We start from the raw sequence: 24,110 nt of genomic DNA on the forward strand, positions 1-24,110 counted from the left end.
ATGCCCATTTAATAAATGCATTTTCTACAGATCATAAATAAAAATCCCTTTCAAAAATAGAAAGATACCAAGATAAATATTGAGGTTTATTAGGGCTATAATTATAAGCAGAAGGCTAGCTAACACTGTCTAAACACTTAACCTTTCAGAGCTCATTGCTGGAGTACAATGGTCAATGTTGTACAACATGCATGTAGATCCCAGGCCTTCCAGAGAACCGATTACAGTGATTACAAAGCAGGTAGGTTAAATTTGTTGTCTAAGTAGCTTAGCACTTGGCCTTGAGAGTGACTAAAAATGAAGGTACAGTTAATTTTAAAGATATACAGATCACGTTGCTAATACAGTTTGAACAACTGGAACAGGAACAAAGAGCATTGTCCCAGATTACAATGACAGTCACATGAAGATTCAGGAATTAAAACAGGGTCCTGCTAAGCTCACTTTTCTAGACCACAGACATCCCTCATTATACCTTGAAGACCTCATATGGCAATTCTTTTAGCCCAAAGAAAAATTCTGCAGCGCTCCACTGATTTGTAGTTCTTCTGCTCTGGAGGAATAGTCATATTCCTTCACAAACAGTTTAAATACTAATTATTTCTTTGCTGAAGCCTGCAGTGAAACTCATATCTAGAAGGGGCCATGTAAAAGCACTTCTAATATTTCTGCTGCTCAAAGAGCAATACTCTCCATCCACTTCAGTGATTTTCTACCCAACAGGTACAACATTGAAGTAATGAGCATTATAAAACTTAATACAGTGCCATATATATTTTATGGCTCTGTAGATCCAGATCAGAGAACATCCAGATTGTTTTTACAGAACTAATGCCAGACACATTTCAAATTATTACGTATGTAATGATTCTAAGAAATTTGTAACTGTTACCAAATTAAAATTTTTTTAAAAAATATAGTTGAGAAAAATAATTTTTAAATTCCTAAACATTCTTTAAGGAAGGTGGAATTTCCCAATGATTTTTTAAGTAGATGTTATTATGAAAGAAAATAATATATATCAAAATAAAAAGTGGCTCAGTAAAAAGCTTATTTCACTAATGCAAGTATCAGGCATTAAAAATATATGTAAATGAAAAATCATTCATAATGTTCTGTTTCTACAGGACAGCATTCAAAAAGCAGTCCACTGTAGGATGTAAAGCCATATGAAAGCTCTGGACAAGGGACTGTAAAATGAGACTCCCTTATATCAGACTAACATCAGAAAAATAACTTTCCTGTGCAGCTTGCCTCCCTTCTGTTTACCTATGGTAACATGATCACACAAATTGCCAAAGTATCCACACACTCCATGATCTTTGATGTTGCCCTTTTAACTGAAGAGGCAGAATAAGACTTCCCTATGTGCCATTTAGATACAGAAAGATTCAGGTTACCTGCTCAAGGTTGAACAGAAAGCCTCTGGCAGCCCCACGAACCAGAAGTGGCTCTCCTGAAGCCCAAGAGATGCAAAAACAACCAGACCCACCTCGTTTGCCATTTCTGCAGGAACCGCATCATGTTGCAACCACTGACAGTCCTCTGTAGAGAAATCACAACTCACCTGGAGCCTGTCTTTGAACTGACACAGAAACTACAGAAACGGAAGTTTACGCTGTTGGTAATGTGAGCAAAAATGTCCTACTTTAGGAATTTGCTCAGGAGAAAGACTGGCTTTGGATCAGTTCCAGACCAAATGGTTTTTAAAAAGTACACGATGTCCAAATATCTTGATTAGAAAGCTCTTCAAAGTTCGTTCAACACTGTTCATTTCCCTCAAATACTCTGTTTTTCCTTCATTCAATTTCTCTTCCTTAGCAGCAAGTTACAGTCTGGCACAATCACGGAGCATTAGCTCGATAATGGCCAAGTATAGCAAGCAGAGCCTGCATGAGCACAGTTCTCTGGCAGTAGCGCCATACTTAAAGCTGACATAAGTTGACAGGCTTCCCCCATCCCAGCCTCACTTAGAAAATTTTACAAGAGAATACACTATGTTTTATTTATATTTACATTTATATTTATATTTATCTGTGCCTTCAAAGAACAGCAGCTCAAACTTCTGCATTAAATCTACAAACTATACAGGCAGAATAAGTGCCTGAAACCACCTGCATATACAGTTTCACATACACTACATACACAAAACAGAATTTCTGTGTAAAGACAAAGTTGAGAATATACAGATTTGGAAAGCATCTGAAGTTTCAAAGAAAACTAAAGAAAGTTTCTGCAACTGCTGAAAGAAACAGCAGTTTCATCAGAACTTTTTCCAAATCTAGCAGAAAGTAGTTTCATACAAAATCACTCAGCTGAAGTCCAGCTTAGAATGAGCACACAGTTCTTCAGGACCAGAGGGCAGGATACTTGAGCTTTGATTTTCCGACCCACACTTGAGAGAATAAGCCTGCATGCTGCCACCACTCTGAAATATGACTAGGCCTGTCTAAGACCAAATTTTATCATTAAATCCAGAAACATCTCACCTAAAAAGCTAATCTATGATTTCATTATTCTGTGCTTGGACAAACAAACTTTCCATTGAGTCTATTTCTACAGAAGCAGAAATCTACCATTCCCACAGAAAAAGCTGCAGCCTTCAGTTCTTGCCAGAATAACCCTTTCATATTTAAGAAACCCAATTCACATGCTCAAAGGCTTCTATTTCAGTGCAAGTTACATGTCTTTATTTAAAATATCTTCTGAAAACTACTGAACATCATCTTCTTTGATTGAAACAAATTGAAACACAGGAAGTTCCACTTAAACATGAGAAAAAACTCCTTTCCTGTGCGGGTGCCAGAGCAGGGGCACAGGCTGCCCAGGGAGGCTGTGGAGTCCCTTCCCTGGAGACATTCAAACCCCGCCTGGACGCGTTCCTGTGCCCCCTGCTCTGGGTGTGCCTGCTCAAGCAGGGGGGTTGGATGAGATGATCTCCAGAGGTCCCTTCCAACCCCTACCACTCTGTGATTCTGTGATTCTGTGATTTCTTACAGTACATCTCAGGCATACACAGGGAACTGCCCAGGAATACGCTACAATACCAAATATACTTCTGGTTTGGTTTCAGTGTGTTAACAAAGCACAGCCATCCCAGCTGAATTTCCATTGTAGATAAGGTACAAGCAGCACTGCTTAGTATGCTTCACAATTGCTTCTAACAAGGTTTGAATGAAGGACAGAACAAATACAAACAAAATTATCTTACATCCTATTGCACTTAAGTTTTGACAGACTGGAAACATTCCAAATTCTCCTACTATTTTGCAGTTAAAATAGGAAAATCCAGTCTGCCACAGATGGAGAATGGTCCAATTAAACATGTTAGCTACTGAAGAATTGTCATCTCTGGAGCTGCCTTGAAGCATGATGAGTCAACAAATTTGCCTGCTAAGGAAGCATCATGTATATAATGACTAAAGTTTGTGACATTAGCAAAGACCCTTCAAGAATGAAAAGTGATACAAATTGCTGCAAGCTTTGCTTTCTAAACTTCTGATAGTTCCTAAATATGACACAAATAAAATCAGTCTAAACCAATTCATTTTTCCAACATCAGTTAAGGACTCTTAAAAAGTCTATCCTTAGGGACAATTTGTCACATCACAAAATGATGACATTTGCGCCACAACATGCTGACATTATACTATCCCATCAACAAGTAAATGTCACAATTTGTGACATAAATACTGTCCTATGACAACCTTTTGTTAGCCTCAATGATACCATGTACAAATATTTGACCATGTAATGCAAACAGAATCAATGACACCTTTGGGACCAAAGCAGAGGAAGTCTGCTCCCTTGTGTAAGCCAATGTCAGCTTATTTGTTCCTAATTCTACAGTATCAGAAAAGCCACAAGTGCTACATGCTCTGATCCAGCGACACAAAAACCCTACTTCATATCCAAACAAGAACAGCCTGACGCACAAGGAGTTAGGTCATTGCAATAGCCAAGCTAAATGAAGCAGGAACAGAACTCTACAGGCAACATCTTTAAGCGATAATAGGGAAGGGTGACTCCAAATTAGCCTTCTAATTATTTTCTCTTTAACTTGACTATTTAAGCCATTACCTAAGTTATACATTATAGTGCCCTGAAAATTTTTATTATAGAACAGATCTGCTTTGCTGCCCTGCTGTTCCTTTACCAAAAAAAATGAAGGAAAAAGTGAATGCACCATGATTTCTTCCCCATGTAGATATAATAATGATGCGTACTAAAACTGTATGTCATTCCTCAGAATTATTAGCATGCACATGGGTCAGAAACTACAAAAAGCAGCTGGATATACTAAAAAATTAAAAATAAAATTGGTCCTGCTTTGTTACGAGGATAAGCCTCATGCTGTTAGCAATAAGAGATCCTTCCTAATGCTTTTGGGACTTAAATGCCTCTTAACTAACCTGGTGACTAGTATGGTTGCAGCACTAGCCCAAGGATCTGACCCAGAACACACTGAAGCCTGCTCTTGCCTTTTACAGGCTGTGGGTTCAGTAATACTGGAGGGAGAACTGTTGCTCTCATAGCTATGTGATAGCAGAGTGCATCAGCGAATTCGGAAGAATGGGACTCCACTATGGGGAGCCTTCTACAACAGGGAAGCGATGAGGACTCAGGTCTCATTTCTCTCTGTTGAACTGATTGCCTGTGCAAGGAGGTTGATGCAGAAATCAATTCACTCATGCCAGCTGGTTTCCCTCTCTCTGCAGTGATGGTAAGTTGATCAGGATATTAGTTTCCTTCGGCTGATGTGCATTCCATATGTAACATGCTGACCCTAGTGATGCTGAACAAACCAATATAGCAGCTAGATTAAATTAACCAATCCATAGAAAGGAAGGCAGAGGACTAAGAAAGCAAGAAGACGAAGAAAGGCAAAAAACAACAAACCTCTGTTTGAGCTAACAAGCTTGCTTTTTCTATATAAACTCAATAATATGGAAATTTTTAGGGAAAAACTGAAGAGGAAATACAGTAAGAAAGAACACTGTGGAAGTCAATATTTAAAATATAATTCTTGTGATATTACCTGGTTTTGTTTACTTTTCCCCATTTTGTTGGCTCCTGCATCTCTTCTTTTCCTTTACTGTGAACACTCCACTAACTGTAAGACAAATCAGAGCTAAGAACCCTTCCACAACAGGTGAAGTTTAAGTAAATTAAATGGTGCTGCTCTACTCTAGCTGAGAAATCTAATCACAGCTCAGGTTCCCGTGGAGCCTACAGACAGTCCACTATATTTGAATGTTTTTATTGATATCCTTCAATCCAATATTAAAAATTAAAAGAGAGCACTAGAAATCTTTATTTAAAAATAATGAACTATTTGTAGATAGGAATGAGCAAGAAGATTTTCAAAATTCAGGTTCAGCACTTCCTAAAAATCTAAGAAACTTGATCATTCCTGTTTAATAATTGGCCTTAAAGTAACAAGAGAAAAGGATTGATTTTCATTGTAACAGAATCACCAATTTTTGCTGAACAAAAACCTAGCTTAATTATGCCATGCAAACTTGGAATGAACAAGCAGCATTTCATGTATGTATCAAAACAACTTTATTAAACAGCACACCAGAAGATCAGCTGTTTTAAAATCAAATGCTGAGACATCAAAGGCATTTTTTAATACTTGAAAGGGTGAGACATTTGAATACTCTCAGGTAAACTTTCATAAATTAAAAATGAGACCCACTTGTTGATAAGAGCATATACTGTATTGCTTATGTACCAAGAGAATAATGGCTTGAATTTAAAATTAATCCTGGCTCAGATGAGGTTGTCAATTTAATAAACATTTATTCAATTTTAAATAACCAAGGAAAATATTCAGGATACTTAGTACTTTTTCCATATTACAGTACCATCATCCAACACTTCTAAAAAGATGTCTCAATAACTTCCATAAAAACAAAAGGACATCTGAAAACTGCTTTTGTCATGCATCTTTCTTTCTAGAAAAAACATTCACTCAAGAGAAATAGTACCCTTTGAACTTTAGACTTCCCAAATTGGTGAGAAAAAACAATACAATCACAGACACAATATTTACATCAGAAAAGAAGTACTTTGTAAATTATGCCTACTTGTTACTTTATATAATTAGGTTGAAATTAAATACTATTTAAACCAATATTGTAAGAAATGGGTTTGAAGTTCTAAAATGTAACTACAGAGCCATAAAATTTACATTGCTCAGAGAACATACCCCAAAATTGGAAATCATTTAGGTTTGGGGAAAGGAGGATGTGATCAATAGAAACTCAGTACTAGCAATTTTGGCTAATTGCTGCATTTAAGTACATATGCTCATCTTCCCGCTCATTTTCATGTTTATAAACAAGGTGTGTTTCTTGCGCCTGAAAAGCTTTTACAGTTATCCCTGAGCCACAAATTGCTGTTGCCCAAAAAAGCTGTCTGGGGAAGGATCACAAAATATTCATCTGAGTCTGGTGCTCTTCCCTAGATATCCAGGGGTCTAGCCTAATACAGACATTCTTATGTTCTTCTTAGAAGTCATTCCTGTAAGACAGTATCAAGTTCATGTTAGAAAAAAACACTCTAAATCTGTTCATCTTCTTTCAATCCATGAACTGTAGTGACTGCACAGCAAGTGCACTTGCATCAGAGAAACAAGCTATGCCAAGACCTTAGCACTTTCCTGCTTTTGATTCCCATGTTTTCAAGGCTCAGCTGATGCCACAGAGCTTGAATATATTGAGCTGCAGAGCTTCCTTCCTACAACAGCTCCACACTCATTTGCTGTCTTTACTTTCTTCAGCTTGTGTTTGTTTTCAAAAGAAGCTTCATTCATTTAAATTCCTGAAATAAGTAATGGCTTGTAAATATTTCATTTCATTTAAGCAAAAAAGAATTCATTGGCTATAGGTTGCAAAAAGTAATATTGAGGCATGCTTGGCAAAGTCACATATCAGAATGACTTGGGTGATATCAGAATCACCGAAATATCAGAATGACATGCACTAATATCTGTACTTAATCCAGACAATAAAATCCATGGCAATAGACATCTGAGAAGTAGTGTTTTGCTTACAACACCTCATTTATGCATTCAATCTAAGCCCAAATAGATGATGATTATTTTTCAATTAAACTTGGATAAGCAGCAGCGTAATTCCAGTGATGGCTAGTATACAAATTCTTATTAGATGGCATGTGCAGATTACAAAACTGGATGACTGAAAATGGAATTTTGAGTCTTTCATTTCTAATTATGCTCATTTAAGCTCACCCAGAAGCTTGACAAAGAAGCAGTGTATTTCACTTCATGACCCCCATCCAAAACTAACCCTAGGTGAGCTTAAGACATTGCTTCACAGCCTTAGGCTGGGGGCATGAGATGAAATACACTGCTCCTGGGCCAGTTTCAATTTAGATTATATGTTTTGGGGACAATGTTTTTTTTAAACATCTGCTATTGCTGTCCTCTAGAGCTACACATACTGCCATGAACGCAAGATTTCCTTAAGCAATGCCATGCTGTCTGTCCAAGCCTGCAGACAACATGTGACCAAGTGTGAACATCTATATTCACTGGAATGGCAGCTCCCAAACTGATGACATGTCTGTGTCATTACTAACCATGTCTTTGAAGATCGTTTTTTCCAGATGGAACCAGGAGGGTGATGCTGTTTAAGCCCTCGGGGGTGAGAAAGGTGATTTAATACACAGAAGGAAATGAAGGGAGAATAACAAAGGAGACACAGAGACAGAGAAAAGAAAGGAAGGAGGAGGAATATGAGAGACACAAAAGAGCAGACAGAAAAGTAACAGAAACAAAGGACAGACACAGAAGTTGCCTAAAGGGGTGCAGAGTTTCTCACTGAGTGATAGTCACTGTGACAATCAGGTTCAGTTAATAAATAAAAGTCTATTTAGTTGCTACAAAAAATAAAAAGCTTGCATATTTTGTGCAAACCCTGCACATACAACAGACTGTAGATCAAAGACTGTGAACTCTTATAACATTTCCTGGCACACAGTCTATGCCTAAATGTGAGTTTCAGTACTCTCTTCTCAATGGGCTTGACTTCTGAGCCACCGACCCCTGTGAAACAACACGCTGGACCGAGTCCTGCTCCCTCAGGGAGCTTCAATATATTTCACAAAATACAGCAATGCAATAACCAGACTTGCTGGCAATTTCTGCAAGCAAGATAAAGATTATATCCTTCTCTAGCCTTACATTCCCCTCTTCAGGAACAGTCTCTTCGCAGTCACGAACATTAGAGCCAAGATGTAATCCCTCACAATAATATGGACATTGATTCAAACAGGAAGTGGAGGGTCATCTCTTGCCTTAGTAGCACACACAAAAGCAGCTCAAAAATCCCTGCGTGCTTGCAGACTGATCAAGCTGAACCAAGTCCACCCACTGATGAAGAAGCTTGCCTTTCATTCAATTCTTAAGTTGTGCCAGTTCGTGCCAGTTTAAGAAGTGGCTTTTCTGCAGCTAGCTAAACTAAAACCAAAAAAAAAATTTTTACATCTATAATCTACCAGCTAACAAGCTAGCTCTCACACCAATTACATATGGTAGCCTGATATCAGTCATTTCCCTCCTCTCCCCCATGGGTTTTTTAAATAAAGAAATGGAACACAGGGCACAAGGTGCTTATACAGTGAATTTTAAAAATGCTGTCTCTTAGAGTTCTCCAGGAGCGATGAGATTATTAAAAGGAATACCAAGGTTCACAGCCCTCTAAGTAGCCCACTTTATAAAAAACCATCTGTTTCAAAGCAGTTGGAAGAGGAGGAAGGAAAAGGAGATCTTGTTAGTGGCCCTCAGTGCTCCGCACAGTAGCCCTTGAGAGATGCTGCATGAGGATGAACATATGTATTTCATTATGAACTCCAAATGTGTTCACTGAGCTACATCTTGCAATTTTTAAGCAGAAGTGCCTGATTCCGCCTAGGTGCAGGGGAATGTATTCCTGCTACATCTTCCTTCACAGAAGCTGATGGGGGCCAAGAGCTTAACCAGTGAATCACAAAGTGGGTTTCACGGAGCTACAAAAATGCTGTTCGGCTGATGCACAAACATACTTTCTTACTTCTCTTCTTTACAATGGTTTTAGACAGAGTTTTGTAATAATATCTGTGACCCAAGAGAAATTTAAAATGTTTATAGTGAGCTGCTTGCTATACAAATATGGGCACTTCTGCTCCATCCACACATCCTCCTCCCTCCTGCATGTACTTAGCAGCACCTCTGTGGATGTCACATACAAGAGAGAAAAAAAATAACTCTGGATTCTTCATACTTGTTTTCCATAGCAAGCTGCAAAACCTCAAAAAGAACAGGATCAGGTCTCAGCTGACTGTGCTAATATTGGCCTCCCTCATCCAGGGGGAAAGAAAAGCTCAGAACCCCCAATAGTAACAGCTTCCCAATTCTCTACCCCCAGCGCCAACACAGCCAAGGGCAATCAGGGAGTTCACTGTCAGTCCTCCATAGTCCATCACTAGTGCTCAGGACACAGTTCCCCCTCCAAAGCCACTGTACTCCCAACATAGATGTTTTGCATAGTTTCTGTTCACTTTGTACTTCTCATTCAGGGCAACGAACGTGTTTCAAGACTGCTCTCAAGACAGCTGAGACCATTTCACGTGCTTGCCATTATGTGGTTGGGTAACAGGCAGGGAAACATGTGAAACCACTGATTAAAAGCCAAACAAATTAACAAAACAAGAAATGGCCCTCTAAATCAAAAGCTGCAGTTCTGATGAACTGCCTGTGTGGGGGTATCTGAGCCTGGGAGAGGAAAGCTTTTAAGTTCATATGCCTGCTTGTTTCTATGCTCTAACCACATGAAATACTACAATACCTAAGACTCCAGAGTCCTATACATATCAATTAAACTTGTGTGATTTACATGGCTGAAATGAGAGAGGCCAGAAGGAATGATGTTCACATACCACATCCACAAAAGAACATGTAGCAGCCAAATCTAACGTGAACCCTACTAGCCTCAACAGTTCCTCTTTATGTGAGGGAGCAACTGGAATGTATCGAGCTCTGCCTAGGGGTGGAGGAAGTACAAGTCGAGAGCTTATGGATAAAAATTAAGGGACAGGCAAATATGGGTGACACTGTTGTGGTCATTTGCTACAGGCCACCTGATCAGGAAGAGAAAGTCAACAAAGCCTTCTACAGACAGCTGGAAGTAGCCTCACAAAAGCAACTCGGTGAGCCATGCACACTCCAGAAGGTTCCCGCAGAGCATCAAGGGTCACTTTTTGACACAGGTGGTGGAAAAGCCAACAAGGTGAGATACACTACTGGAGCTCATATTATCAAACAAAGAAGGTCTGGTCGAGGATGTGGGGGTTGGGGGTAGCCTTGGCTACAGTGACCATGAGACAGTGGAGTTCAGGATCCTGCATGGCAGAATCAGGCAACAAGTAGGATTACAACCCTGGACTTCAGGATAGCTGAATTTGGCCTCTTCAAAGACCTGCTTGGAGGAATCCCATGAGTTAGGGCTCTAGAAGGTAGGGGGGGTCTAAGAGAGCTGGTCAATATTCAAGTACCACTTCCTGCAAGCTCCAGATCAGTGCATCCCTATGAGGAAGAAGACAAGCAAAGGAGCCAGGAGGCCTGCAAGGATGAGCAAAAAACTTCTAGAAAAATTCAAACAGAAGAAGGAAGTTTACAGTATGTGGAAAAATGGACTGGCCACATGGGAGGAATACAGGAATGTTGTCAGGGCATGCAGAGGCGCAACAAGGGAGGCCAAGGCCCACTTGGAATTAAATCTGGCAAGGGATATCACAGATAGCAAGAAGGGTGTCTTCAAATACATCAGCAGTAAAAGAAAGACTGGGGAAATTGTAGTCCTGCTGCTGAATGAGGTGAGTGCCCTGGTGATGCAGGATGCAGAGAAGGCAGAATTTCTGAATGCCACCTTTGCTTCAGTCTTTACTGCTAAGGCTGGCCTTCAGGCATCCCAGCCCCCAGAGGTAAGACAGGCAATCTGGAGAAAGGAGGACTTCCCTTGGTTGAGAAGGATTGGGTTAGAAATCATTTAGGCAAACTGGATCCTCACAAATCTATGGGCCCTGATGGGATGCACCCATGAGAGCACCAAGGGAGCTGGCAGATGCTGTCACTAAGCCAATCTCCATCATCTTTGAAAGGTCTTGGAGGACAGGAGAGGTCCCGAGGACAGGAGGATAGCCAATGTCACTCCAGTCTTCAAAAAGGGCAAGAAGGAGGACCTGGGAAACTATAGGCCAGTCAGCCTCACCTCCATCCCTGGAAAGGTGATGGAACAGTTCATTCTGGACGTCACCTCCAGGCAGGCAGAGGACAAGAAGGTTACCAGAAGTAGTCGACATGGATTCACCAAGGGGAGATCATGCTTGACCAACCTGATAGCCTTCTGTGATGGCATGACTGGCTGGGTAGATGAAGGGAGAGCAGTGGATGTTGTTTACCTCAGCTTCAGTAAGGCATTTGACACTGTCTCCCATAGCACTTCACAGGCAAGCTAAGGAAGTGTGGGTTAGATGAGAAGACAGTGAGGTGGATTGAGAACTGGCTCAACAACAGAGCTCAGAGGGTCATGATCAATGGGGCAGAGTCTGGATGGAGGCCTGTCACTAGTGGTGTTCTCCAGGGGTCTGTGCTGGGTCCAGTCCTGTTCAACATATTCATCAGTGACCTGGACAAAGGGACAGAGTGTACCCTCCGCAAGTTTGCTGATGATACCAACTGGGAGCAGTGGCTGATACACCAGAAGGTTGTGCTGCCATCCAACGAGACCTGGACAGGCTGGAGAGCTGGGCCCAGAGGAACATCATGGAATTCAACACAAGCAAGTGTAGGGTCCTGCATGTGGGGAGGAACAACCCCAGGCACCAGTACAGGCTGGGGGCTGACCTGTTGGAAAGCAGCTCCGCTGAGAAGGACCTGGGAGTGCTGGTGGGCAGCAAGCTGACCCTGAGCCAGCACTGTGCCCTTGTAGCCAAGAAGTCCGATGGTGTCCTGGGGTGCATTAAAAGGACTGTGGCCAGCAGGTCGAGGGAGGTTATCCTCCCCCTCTACTCCAACCTGGTGAGACCACATCTGGAGTACTGTGTCCAGTTCTGGGCTCCCCAGTTCAAGAAAAACAGGAAACTACTGGAGAGAGCCCAGCAGAGAGCTACTAAGATGATCAGGGGACTGGAGCATCTTATCATCTCCTATGAGGAAAGGCTGAGAGATCTGGGCTTGTTCAGCCTGGAGAAGAGAAGACTGAGGGGGGATCTCATCAATACTTATAAATATCTAAAGGATGGGTGTGAAGAGGATGGTGCCAGACTCTTTCAGTGGTGCCCAATAACAGGACAAGGGGCAATGGGCACAAATTGGAACACAGGAAATTCCAGCTGAATATGAGGAAGAACTTCTTTCCTGCGAGAGTGCCAGAGCAGTGGAGCAGGCTGCCCAGGGAGGTTGTGGAGTCTCCTTCCCTAGAAATATTCAAAACCTGCCTGGATGTGTTCCTGTGCCCCCTGCTCTGGGTGTGCCTGCTCAAGCAGTGGGGTTGGACAAGATGATCTCCAGAGGCCCCTTCCAACCCCTACCATTCTGTGATTCTGTGAACAAGGGCCCCATAAAGTGCTCTGAAAGAGCAGAGTGGGATCATTCTCAAAACCAGCTGGGAACTCAGGTACAGAAGTATGTTAACAAGAACCTGTTGTGGACTGGGATACTGGGGTTTAGTTAAGAACCATCAAGAGTAGAGCCTGTGAGTACAAACACACAGACTCACAGAGGATCCTAATCATTCGATTTTTATTTCCCTTCCCACTGGGGAGATCACTGCAGGTCGATGTGAGTTGGGCAAAAGAGCGTTAGTGTTTCTGTGTCACCCAACTGCAAGTGGTTACAGGTCTCCAGCATCACCAGCCAGGTCCCCGGGCATCTCCAGGCATTTAACACTACAGATCTGCCTGGAGTTCAGCTCATGAGCTCTTTTAACAGGCTGAATGTTGGAACACTGTGTATGTCCACTACATCCTGATGGGTCCCCCTTGCCTTGTGGTCATAACTGATTGACAAAGATATCCCTAAGCACCAAGAATGTAATCCACCTGTCGCTGGCACATGTTGCTTTTGTTTGGTTTATTTCTGGTTTTATGCCTCATCCCTGGAGCCACTCAAAAGCCATGCATAAAAAAGAGGTGCCCACACAAAAGGGGTTGATGACTTCCCTCAGGATTATACTCTTATCTCTACCCATGCTAACACCAATGCCTACTTATGCTGAACATCCAACACAATACCTAGGAGCATAAAAATGAACCAAGAAAAGAATATTCTGCTTTCCATAAATGGCTAGATTTAACAAGTACTGCTGCAGATTTAGATGCCTTAGACTCACAGGTGGTTCAATGCTCTGAAAAGAGCAAGTTACAAGGTATTTTTCTGCTAGCAAACACAGGAAAAATACCTTATTGAACTTTGACCCAGCAGGATTTTATGGCAACTTACCATGCCCTGATACAACTGTGTTTTCAATGAAGAAACAACTATTTCTTCAGAATCAGTCACATTCAACACTGTGAAACGCTGCCCAAAGCTCTACAAGTGATTCCAACATATTCCTCTAAACCTCCAGCTCCATCCCCCTGAGCATCTGTCTTGCAGTGACAGTTGCTGACAGAGGCAAGTGTAGGAATGCATTAACCATGAACAGGCTGTTCTCCAATACCTGAGAAAAGCAACCTTTCTCTACTGTAGTTCTTCAGTTAGGGAGGCCAGGCTCCACACTGCTAGAATTTACAGTGGAACAGCGCGGTCCTCAGTCATCATCATGTTTACTTATTGGTAGTACAGGAGCACCTAAATGCCATCAACTCAGAGCAGAGCCCCAGTACACAACACCATGCTCAGACACCTGCAGAGGGAAGCCTGCTCTTTCCCTCTGGCACTTTCAGTCAGGGGAGCAGAGGAGACAGTAACAGTGATAAAAAAAACGTGTTTTCACAGAACATAGCTTGCCATCTGCTAAAACTGAACACACCGGCCAGTAAACATGGGCCTACTGCTCAGTAGGAATAAGGACATGTCCCAGTAGCTGGTGTTTGCTAATACACTTCTATGACACTTCATGCAGTTTACCATACCTCTGATGAGCTTCCAAAGACCATGAAAGAAACAGATTTCATAAAACAAACGCAGAAAAATAAACATTAAATACATCTACTTCATCTACTAGGACAAACTTTTAACAACATTTCTGCACAGAAACCACAGAAATTACCTCTTTTGCTAATGACTAAATTAAGTAAAATGTAAGTGTTTTGATGACTTATCTTTTTTTAAAAAACTACTTACTGTTCTGTGGTTTTCTTTTTAGAAAACATAGGTAATCACAAGGACATTAAAAAGGTTAGAGGGAAGCCAGAAATGAACAGTAATGTCTGTGTGTATGCACATTTCCAGAAGCGTGCCAGTCAAATACACAGTAAGTTGGTACTATTACAGGTAGGTACCGTCCTATCCAGGTGGCGCAATTAAAAAACTAGGAAAAGTGAGTTGTAAAAGAAAATTTTAAAGGCTAAAATGTTATTCAGAGAAATAATTACTAGTCTACAAGAGTAGGAAAGGTACAAACACCAAGAAAGAAGCACAGTTATTGCAGTGTATCAGTAAATGAGGGCAGAAAAAATCATGTTGAATACAGGTTAAGTTTCACTGAAAATGTTTTTAGTCACATAATCTTAAGTCTGATGATGTTGAAGTGCTCTAGTCTAGGCATTTAAATTAAAATGGACAACAAATTAAAAGGAGCCCTGATCAAAACAAACATCAGAACAAGTAGAGAAGCTTGCATGACCTGTGAGAGCTTTTTCTTCTCTAATTTCTACACTGTGCTGTGAAACAGTCAAAGGAAAATAGAAACTATAGGTGCAGTCCCACCTCTTTTAGGTGTTTAGGTGATAACCATTACTTCAATATCTTAGTGCCCTGCTTACTGACAACAACAGCAATCCTAAGAGATAGGGAAGTACTGTTACGCTCCCAGTGCAGGTAGGAAACTGAGGCACAAAATCACCTATGTAATGCAAGTGCTATTTCAGAGGACACTGGTGAGGTAACTGGCAAAGTTCCTTGGTACTCCTGTTCAGCTTGAATTTAACCTCACGCTCTGCCTCTGGCCAAGCCTCAAATTTCCCTGAGGTATCACTGTGAATACCACAGCACTGCTTCAGAGCTCGCAGATGTGGTGACAGGGCTGCGCAGAGCATCACCAGCTCTGCCAAGGGCAGCATGCATGCTTTCGGTCCTGCAAGACAGCAGCGCCTCAGCATCTCTCCTCTTTCCACAGCAGCTGCACTCAGGGCTGACGAAATCCAATGGGATCCATAAACACTGTACTTCTCCACTCATCTTACCGAAGCCAGCGAGCCCAGCAGGTGTGCCAGCACACGCCTACAACACTGAACATTTCACAGTGCACAGTGGCAACTCCCTTTGAAACACGGCTTCTCACAGGAGGTGACACTGCCCTCCTTACCTTTGCACAACAGCACCGGGCTTAGAGTGCTCACTCAGCAGAAGGGTCTAATTCCCCCTCTGCATGAGGAGTCGAAATACACATCCCCTGCCGCAACAGAGGCTCACAACCTTTACTGCTAAAACTGTTCCACTTTTTCTTGACGCATTGCCTATCTACTGGTTTGGACGAGAGAGAGACAGAAAAACATACCTACATACATACACACAGAACAGGCACGTTTCTGAACTCCTGATTAACTCTCAACTTGGAGGGGAAATTTTAGGCCTTGCCCCAATGACTGCTTATTTATGAATATTCCAAGTCATTAGAAAAAAAAATACTTAAACAGCTGTAGGAGCAGCCCTTGGACTGAAACTTAGGCCTTTGTGTAGTTTCTGTCATGTGCATCCTTTAAGCATATAACTCTGCTTCTCAGGGATGTATGCAGGTAGAATTGTAATTATAAAATCTTTAGAGCTGCACCTGTATTTTTGCATTGGGGTTGTGCAATATCTGCCACAACAGGGTCTTGATCCGTAACTGAAACTCCAACAACTGTGCTACAATAAGTAAGGAAGGAAATAACCGCAGCAGCAATAAACTCCAGTTACTTGGGTTAAGGATAACTTTAAATAAATTCTGTGTTATCAAAGTTTGTCGTCTAGGCCCCTCTACAATAAGCAGAGAGAGATACATGGTTTCAGACGTCAACTCACCCAAGCTTTCTCAAATACAGATGTTAAGATTGTCAAGGGAGAGATCAATCCAGGGACCATCTCCACCTCCTTCCTACTGCAGAAGTCCAAGCTTAGACTTGAAGGCTGAAGTTAGGCACAACAAAGGATCCCATCCATTATGGATCCCATCCATTATTTCTTTCAAAAGTGGTTTTGTCATTGGTGATTTGTTAGGGTTTTAAATTATTATTACTGGGGCAGGGGGTTGGGGATGGGAATGCTTGGCAAAGAATGTGAGACTATGGGAATAAAAATGCTGAAGGAATGTTGCAGGTCATCAAGTTTCATCCTGAGCTACGGCGAGCAGTCATATACAGCAGACTCCTTTCAACCTACAATTTCAGCTTTTGCTTAAATGAATGTGTGCTTTCAGGAACAAGAAGGATCTCACATTGTACTGCAGATTATCTCTCCTTATGCTAACATCCTTTGGTTTTAACTGACAGGACCATGGTGGACTTGGCAGTGTTGGAGGACTTGGCAGTGTCAGGTTTACAGTTGGACTTGATGATCTTAAAGGTCTTTTCCAACCTAAATGATTCTATGAAAATATTTTATTTGGACATAAAAAGGGTTTGGCATAAAAACTTCCGTAATCTGGGCAGTTTCATGTTTTAAATTCATAAATCAGTACACACCTCACAGAATTTCCCATTTTAGCAGAAAAAATTACAGGTTTTTTCTGGAAAGTTCATCATTTTCCCCTTCTGTTCTTTCAAAAAGAATCTACTAGTCTATTGAATTTTAATAAAATCAAAAGGGATGTCCCTATTTCTTTCTCCAAAGATCTGTATCAGTAGATTCCTAACACCATCAAGCTTTGGAAGAATGCGTTATGGTTCTCACTGTGATATGGAAACCCGCTACGAAGACTCCAAACGCATATCTAACCATTGGTATTAAGCCAGATTTGGTTGATCATGCTAACGTAATAAATGAGCAGTATCAGAGATAGGATTTCAATCCAGTCTCTCTCCTTAGTGTTCATTGCTAAATTTCACTCCTAGTTTTAAACTCTCTGTGCTCGTCCCACTGCTGGCACAGCCGTACCTCCTCACGCTAAGGCCACCAGTACCTTGCTCCTAAGCAAACCAGGCAACACCAGTTAAACCAGCAAACCAGGTAAAAGCAGATATGACTGCAGGTGTGGGGGGCTGCACATGGAGGTGGACTTTCAAGCATGTTTGAAACACACAACTGCTAATTAAAGTATGTATCCATTTTAAGTGACTACTTAGGGGATGAGAAAAGGTGCTCTCTCTTCTTAGCAGCTAGAATTTGCTGAAATGTGGAGAGAGCTCAGCAGGCAGCGACATGACTAGCAAGCTGTAGGGCTGGAAGAGATGGAAAACAGCAAATAAATTAAGCAAGCCATCAACTTTATATCACACACACAAAAAAAGGAAAAATAGTTAAATCCAGAGTTACTTCAGTCAGATGAAAATCTTTCTGCTTTCCATGTGGGATTCTGCTGTTTCATTCAAATATGATCACTAGGTTTGGTTGCTGTTTGGTTTTTATTGCACTATCATCTCAAGGAATTTAAAAAAAAAAAAAGCCCTCGCTTTGGGAAATGTGCCTTTCACTTTGCGACATATCTTCCATTTATCAAAGGTCTGAACCATCAGGATTTTTGACCTCACGTTCCCTTCAGTTTCATAAAAAGTAGTCTGGCTACTCTGGAGAAACAGCACCAAAACCTTACCAGAAATGGACTTTTGCCCAGTTTGAACAGATAATTACATTTAATGTTACAGATACTGCTACAGTAATATTGAAGTCGATGCTTTTTATAGATCCTCTCAGCAAAATTTATTGCAAACTGAACAAAACAGAAAACCAATTAAATAAAATATCTGCCAGAAGAACACATTTAGTGATCACTGGGCTGTATAAATCATATATGGTGAAACTGTATCGCAGAGAGTAATATTTCCTAAATTAAACAAATATCTGTATATCAAATACAGACAAGTCAGGATCAGCTGAAGTTTTGTGTGGAGCAATTTCTGTAGATGTGCGATAAACCTTCCTTTCTGATAAGGTGCTGCTAAATATTAAGTCTGGAAAAATTGTGTATATATTTATGTCTATTTTCCATAACAAAGAGCTACATGTTTATGAGGGATCATGACACCAACTTACTGGACAAATAGGTGCCTGCATGGACTTGATATTTTGACAACAAACAAAAAAAGGAAATACTGGCACCATGAAACTGCAGGCTTGGAACTAGTTGGCCGAAGTCCTGTTCACAGCACTTTAGCAGTCTGCACACAGCATGAAGAGCAGCCCATGAATCAATTGTGAATATAAGTCTCATTCTCCCCGTATTTCTGGTTTGGCTTTGATTTTTTTTTTTAAATCAGCTAGTATTAAGGCACAATGGGAATTCTCTAGGAGGGTCAAAAAAAATATAGTTTTGTAAAGAAAGTTGTTTACCTAGCACAAAAAAGCTCCTGGGATGACTACAAGGTCTAAGGAAAAGTAGGATTTTTAAAAGCTGTAATCAATTGACTATTTTTCCCCAAATCAGAAAGGGTAGTGTATTTTTAGTAAATCTGGGAACATACATATTCAGCTTAACACAGTAAGAGGCCATTCTGTAAGCACACTACCTGTATATACTCTGCTGCACAACGCCATGTTATTCATCACTTACACAAATGTCAATCACTAGCCCTTACCAGAGTAAGTGGTGCGCTGCACCACCCACCTGTCATGTCTTCAGTTTATGATATTTTAAGACTGGAAAGGAAATTAGTTCCACTTGCGTAAGCCTTTGTTTGAAAGTAATAGTGCACAACAGATTTCCATGGGCATAGGGGACAGAGCAGAAACACTAATTGTAGGAATTCGCTAACCAGATACACTCTTAATTTTACATGGACTAGCTTTGCAAGACTTGCATCACTAGTGATGGCTTTAACTATGCATCCCACTGTCAAGAAAGGTCAGGGACAGGCTTATCGTTTCTGGAATTTATAAATAATTTACTTTTAGACCACAAAATAAAAGTAATGAGGACACAAAACAGGAAGCAATTTGCATACCTCCGTCCACAGCTCTCTCTTGACAAAGCAAGGAAGTGTACAGTGATCTCCCAGTTATTCAAGCTCACTTTACAATCAGCGCAACCATATACTCTGCCGTGCTATCAAATCCACCATTTCTCTAATTCACAAAACTAATGGCATTATATGGGAGGATAATACAGTACACATCAGACTTCCACAGTACAGAAAAGAAGAGGGAGGAGAGAGAACCAATTTAAATAATAGCCTCCTTAGTTTCTTTCGAGACATCTCATGCAACCAAAAATCACATGCTCCTATTATTGCAGCACAGGAGGATTTACAAGATGTAAATAAATTTTTTAAAGCTCCATGTGCACACCAACTCAACCTCTGCCCCTTTCAAATTTATTTATTTGCCCTTGATCCACATACACAAATACTCCATGGTAGCACGTTCAATGAACCATTCATGCAGGTGAAGATCCCTCTGAGCAGCAGCTGCCCCCTCTGCTTTTATGGTTATTTGTCTCTCCATCATGGAGCTCAAAGAATAATCCTACTGCATATTTCTTCTTTATTTATTTTACTAGGTGAGGTGTTTAAGAGGATATATGGTCATCTGGGGCTCATCACTGTCAAATTTTCAGCCACGCAGCTGTAAAGGGTAAAGGAACTAGTTTAGCTCCTTGGTTTACAAAGTGCTGAGTACCTCCACTGAGGTGCCAAATGGGCACGGTGACACTTTAAGATCGCTTAGCGCCTCCTGAGGTTCACAGGGCCAGATCTAAACCCCCACTGTTAGGAATGACAGTCCTCCCCTTGACTGCAATGTGCCTGGGACAGAACTGTGCTTCGTGGCTCAAGCCTGTGCTTCTGAGGCAAGGCAAGATTTGCCATAGATTTAAGAATACAGGGTAAGATGCCTGGTTTGAGAATGACTGGATCTTAGCAGTCCTACCTCCAAATACTTAACCCAGAGTAAAATAAATAAATACATACATACATACATACACACACACATATCTGTATAAACAAACATTCAAGGCTACCTTTAATATGTTTTGGATCAGGTACTTATTTTCAGTTGTTTTAATCTCACATACATACAGGCAGTAAAATTCTCTCCAAATCCATTAAGCCCATCCTGCTTCCATTGGGCTTAATGTATTTCTTCCACTTCTTTTCAAAAAAAAAAAAGACAAAAACAAAGATTCTACAGACTGTCTTTACAAATTATTTTTTTCTGGAAGCCTGTGTTAAAATCAGCTCTTTGACTGGAAGCATGCAATAAAACAAAGCTAACAAGAAAAGAAGGTGCAAAAAAATGCTGACAGTCATACTGTAACACATCCAGTGCAAAAAGACCGGCTGCTCTCATTTGGGTTAAGTCGGCACAGAGTCTTTCTTTACCAAGTCACTCATTCAAATCCAGTCCTGCTGGATGGTAACCACCTAATGGCAGGCAGAGTGAGCAACATACTTTTTAAGTAACTCTGCCAAAGTATTTTTTATTCTATGTGTAAATACTGTAAAGAACGTCTGCAGGCATCCATGAGAGTATCATCCTGCAAGACTGAATGAGTAGATAGTAACTAAGCAAACAAAAAAGAAGTTGCAGCAAAGACTGTTACCGCTTTCATTTATTCTGACAGTTGCCATTTATCTTTGCTTTTGAAGAGACTATTTGGTAGTATTCCAGTAAGTGAACTGTGGCATACTGTGAAAAAATAATAACATTTTAGTAATACAAGCCCTCACTGCAGCATCTGTTATTAAATCTTTGCAGAGGCGAGGAGAGACCACTAGTCATAAACGTGGATTAGCAAGGTTCTACTATATTCATTTTAGAGTACAGAGCGCTTTGCATGAAAGCTGTTACTTGCCTTTTATGTCAAAAAAAATGAACTTATGCCAACTTTTAAATATGGTATTCTTCAAGGCAGTAGTCCTAACAGCCTGCAAGGACTGTCCACAAAGAACAGCAGTAGTCTAATAGCCGAGAAATGGAGGAAGGGCAAAACCAGAAAAGCTGATGCTGCTGATTTCCAACATTTTCTTTTCACAGAAAATGGCCATTATCTTATGCTTCCACCCTGAGCAAATCAAAAACTGCCTTTCAAAGTGTCAAGCTTTCTGATGCTGACTCCAACTCTGACACATGATTATACAAGAGCATTAACACAAGCACTCGGTGTACTCCAGGGAATCACTGCACCCTCACCCGCGGGAGCCTCAGCAGCTCCACGTCCTGGGTGACTCCTTAGCAAAATAGGCGAAAACCAGGACTTGAGATCCTAAAGAAAGATCATTCACATACTCAGGAGAGGTACAACACAAGCTCTCTGAACTGAGCCAAGTTTAAGTAAACTTTATGCTAAATTCACAAAGTTCAAGCAGAGTCGGAGCTTAGCTGAACTGTAGTAAAAACACTCAAGAGTCTTCCAGAAACACTAAAATCCTCCACGAGAAAGTTGATCTTGAGCCTTCATAACGATATTTTCCTGTCTATGAAGTTACACAGACGGTGCAAGGTGCTATGTAATATTTACCTATGACGCCCACTGTTATGATATAATGTTTCAGCGAAGGATAAATCAGAAGCAGCAAATCCCCGAAACCACCCGTGCAAATACGCACCCATTAATGGCTCCATACATAAAGAAATGAAGACTGGCTGAAATTGAGTTAAAAATAAATTACGGGTGCTTCACCGTGAGAGTCGCCGTCTAAAATAATTACATAATAAAGGCAAGGCACGCGGCTTTAACTGGGGAAAGTTGTGATGCTCTAAAGCAGTAACACCGCTCCCAGCGCGCGATTTTTATCCATCGATGAGGCTGTAAAAATCCTCGCAACGCTGCTGCTGCTCCCGAACCTTCGCGGGACACCCCCGGGCCCCCGGCCAGGGCAGCTCCGGCCCGGCCCGGCAGCGGCCCCAGTCCCGGCCCCGGCCCCAGCCCCCGGCTCCGCGCCCGCCGACCCGCCCCTCCGCGGGGCCGCCCCCGCTCGCCCGCCCCGGCTCTCCCATCCACCTCGAGCCCGGCGCTGGGCTTCATTTGATTTTTGGTTTGGTCCGGGTTTTTCTTTAGCCGGTGCTTGAGGAGGCAGAGCGCGGCGCGGGGAAGATTACAGGGGGAATGACTGAATCGAGGTGAATCGATTAAATCTCGACAATTTAATCTGGGGCTTTACGCGAGGCTGGAGGAGATAATCCCCGCGCCGCAGCTCGCCCCCTGCCTCTCCTTTACCCGGAGACCCCCGCACAGCCCCGGGGGCACGCCGGTCGCCCCCGGACACCGCCTCGCCGCTCCGGGGCCAAGCCCTCCTCCTCCTCCTCGCGGCGCGGCGCGCACCGCGCCCCCGGCCCCTCTGCAAGATGCGCGCTCGCAAACTTTCCAAACTTCTGGGGAAGTGGCGGAGGGTGCGCGGGGCCGGCCCGGCCCCGGCGGCGCTTCCCCTCCCGGCGGCACCTCAGCGGCCGTCGGGACGCCGGTCGCCCCCAGCCCGGCCCGCGGGGACCGCCGCACCCCCGGCCGGGCGGCGGGAGCTGCGGGCTCCGGCCGCACCGAGCCCGGCGGAGCGCAGGCGGCAGCAGCAGGCTGCGCCCCGCAAGTTGGGGGAGCAAAGCAACGGTGATGGCAGGGGTAAGGGCAGAGGAAAGGGCAAGAACCCCCCGCACCGCCCCTCGCACTCACGCTGCTGTTCTCGCCCGTCCAGTGCACCATCGCCTGGTTGTGAGACGCGTCCCCTTTGAGCACGAAGGAGGTGCTGATGAGGGAGACCTGCTCCCGGCCCGCCGCCGAGGATGCTCTCCTGGAGCGGCTGCCCCCCACCGCCGCCGCCCCGCCGCCGCGCCGCGGCTCCGGCGGGCTGCGCGCCCCGCGGGTCAGGGCTCCGGGGCGCGGGCGGCCGCAGGGCTCCGCGCAGCGCAGCGCGGCGGCGGCGGCGGCCAGCAGCAGCGGCAGCAGCAGCAGCAGCGGCGGCGGCAGGCGGGCGGCTCCGCGCGGAGCGGCGGCGGCGGACACGCGTGGCCCGCCGTGCGCCATGGTGGCTCTCCGGCGTGGTAGTGTCAGGCGGGGAGGTGGCGGGGAGGGAGACACCGCCGCGGAGGGCGGGGGCGGGGGAGGGTTGTAACCGGAGCGGGGCTCGGGCGGCGGCGTGCGCGGGGCTGCGCGCCCAGCCGGGGCGGCGCCGCCATCTGCTGGCCCGCGCCGAAACGCCGGGCGGCGGGGCTCGCACGGACGGACGCACGGACGGACGCACGGACACAGGCGGGGACAGCGGCGGCGGGGACGGGTCTCTCCCGGCGAGGCGGGAACGACCCGGCGTCGGCAGAGCCCGCTGCCTGTGAAAGTTTCCCGCCGCGCTCCCGTGAAAGGCTTTTGGGGAGCGCTGGGAGCAAAATCCGCGCAGCCCCTCGGGGCGGGCGCGCTACGAGTCGGGGGTCGCCCGGGACCGGCAGGCAACCCCCGCCTCCGCCCGCACAGGGGATGGTCCTGGCCCGGCCGGCAGGCCAGGGAGGCTGCGGTGCAAAAGTCTAAAGGTTCTGCTTCTCATCGGCTGGAAGCCGAGGAACAGACGAAGCAGGTGCAAAAATACGATCTGGTGATTGAGCCGAGAAGTGCTCCTGTGGAGAGTGGAGCCCACCCTTTCTTCAGCCCCTCGGCTCCTAGGAGGCACCGGGCTCGTCCCCTACGCTGTCCAGAGCAGATCGCTAATCCAGGATTTACCACCGTGGAGACGTGTGGCTTGTAACTTGTGACTGATCCGTGAAAGTGCCAGGAAATGCTCAGGGCTGGGGTGTCATGGCCAGGAGGGGCAATGACAGGGTCTCTGCA

General features: G+C 43.6%; 1 protein-coding gene across 2 annotated transcripts in view; it reads right to left on the reverse strand.

Moving 5' to 3' along the window:
* The window catches only part of SORCS2 (sortilin related VPS10 domain containing receptor 2), a 596,570-nt gene extending 573,252 nt beyond the window's left edge, over nt 1-23,318 (reverse strand). For both annotated transcript variants that reach the window (XM_064449081.1, XM_064449080.1), the window contains exon 1: nt 22,968-23,318. In XM_064449081.1, coding sequence (XP_064305151.1) covers nt 22,968-23,318 — 351 coding nt within the window. The remainder of the gene's footprint in view (nt 1-22,967) is intronic.
* Between the last annotated feature and the right edge of the window lie 792 nt (nt 23,319-24,110).

Source organism: Phalacrocorax carbo, chromosome 4 (assembly GCF_963921805.1).
Source record: "Phalacrocorax carbo chromosome 4, bPhaCar2.1, whole genome shotgun sequence".
NCBI classification, from domain to species: domain Eukaryota; kingdom Metazoa; phylum Chordata; class Aves; order Suliformes; family Phalacrocoracidae; genus Phalacrocorax; species Phalacrocorax carbo.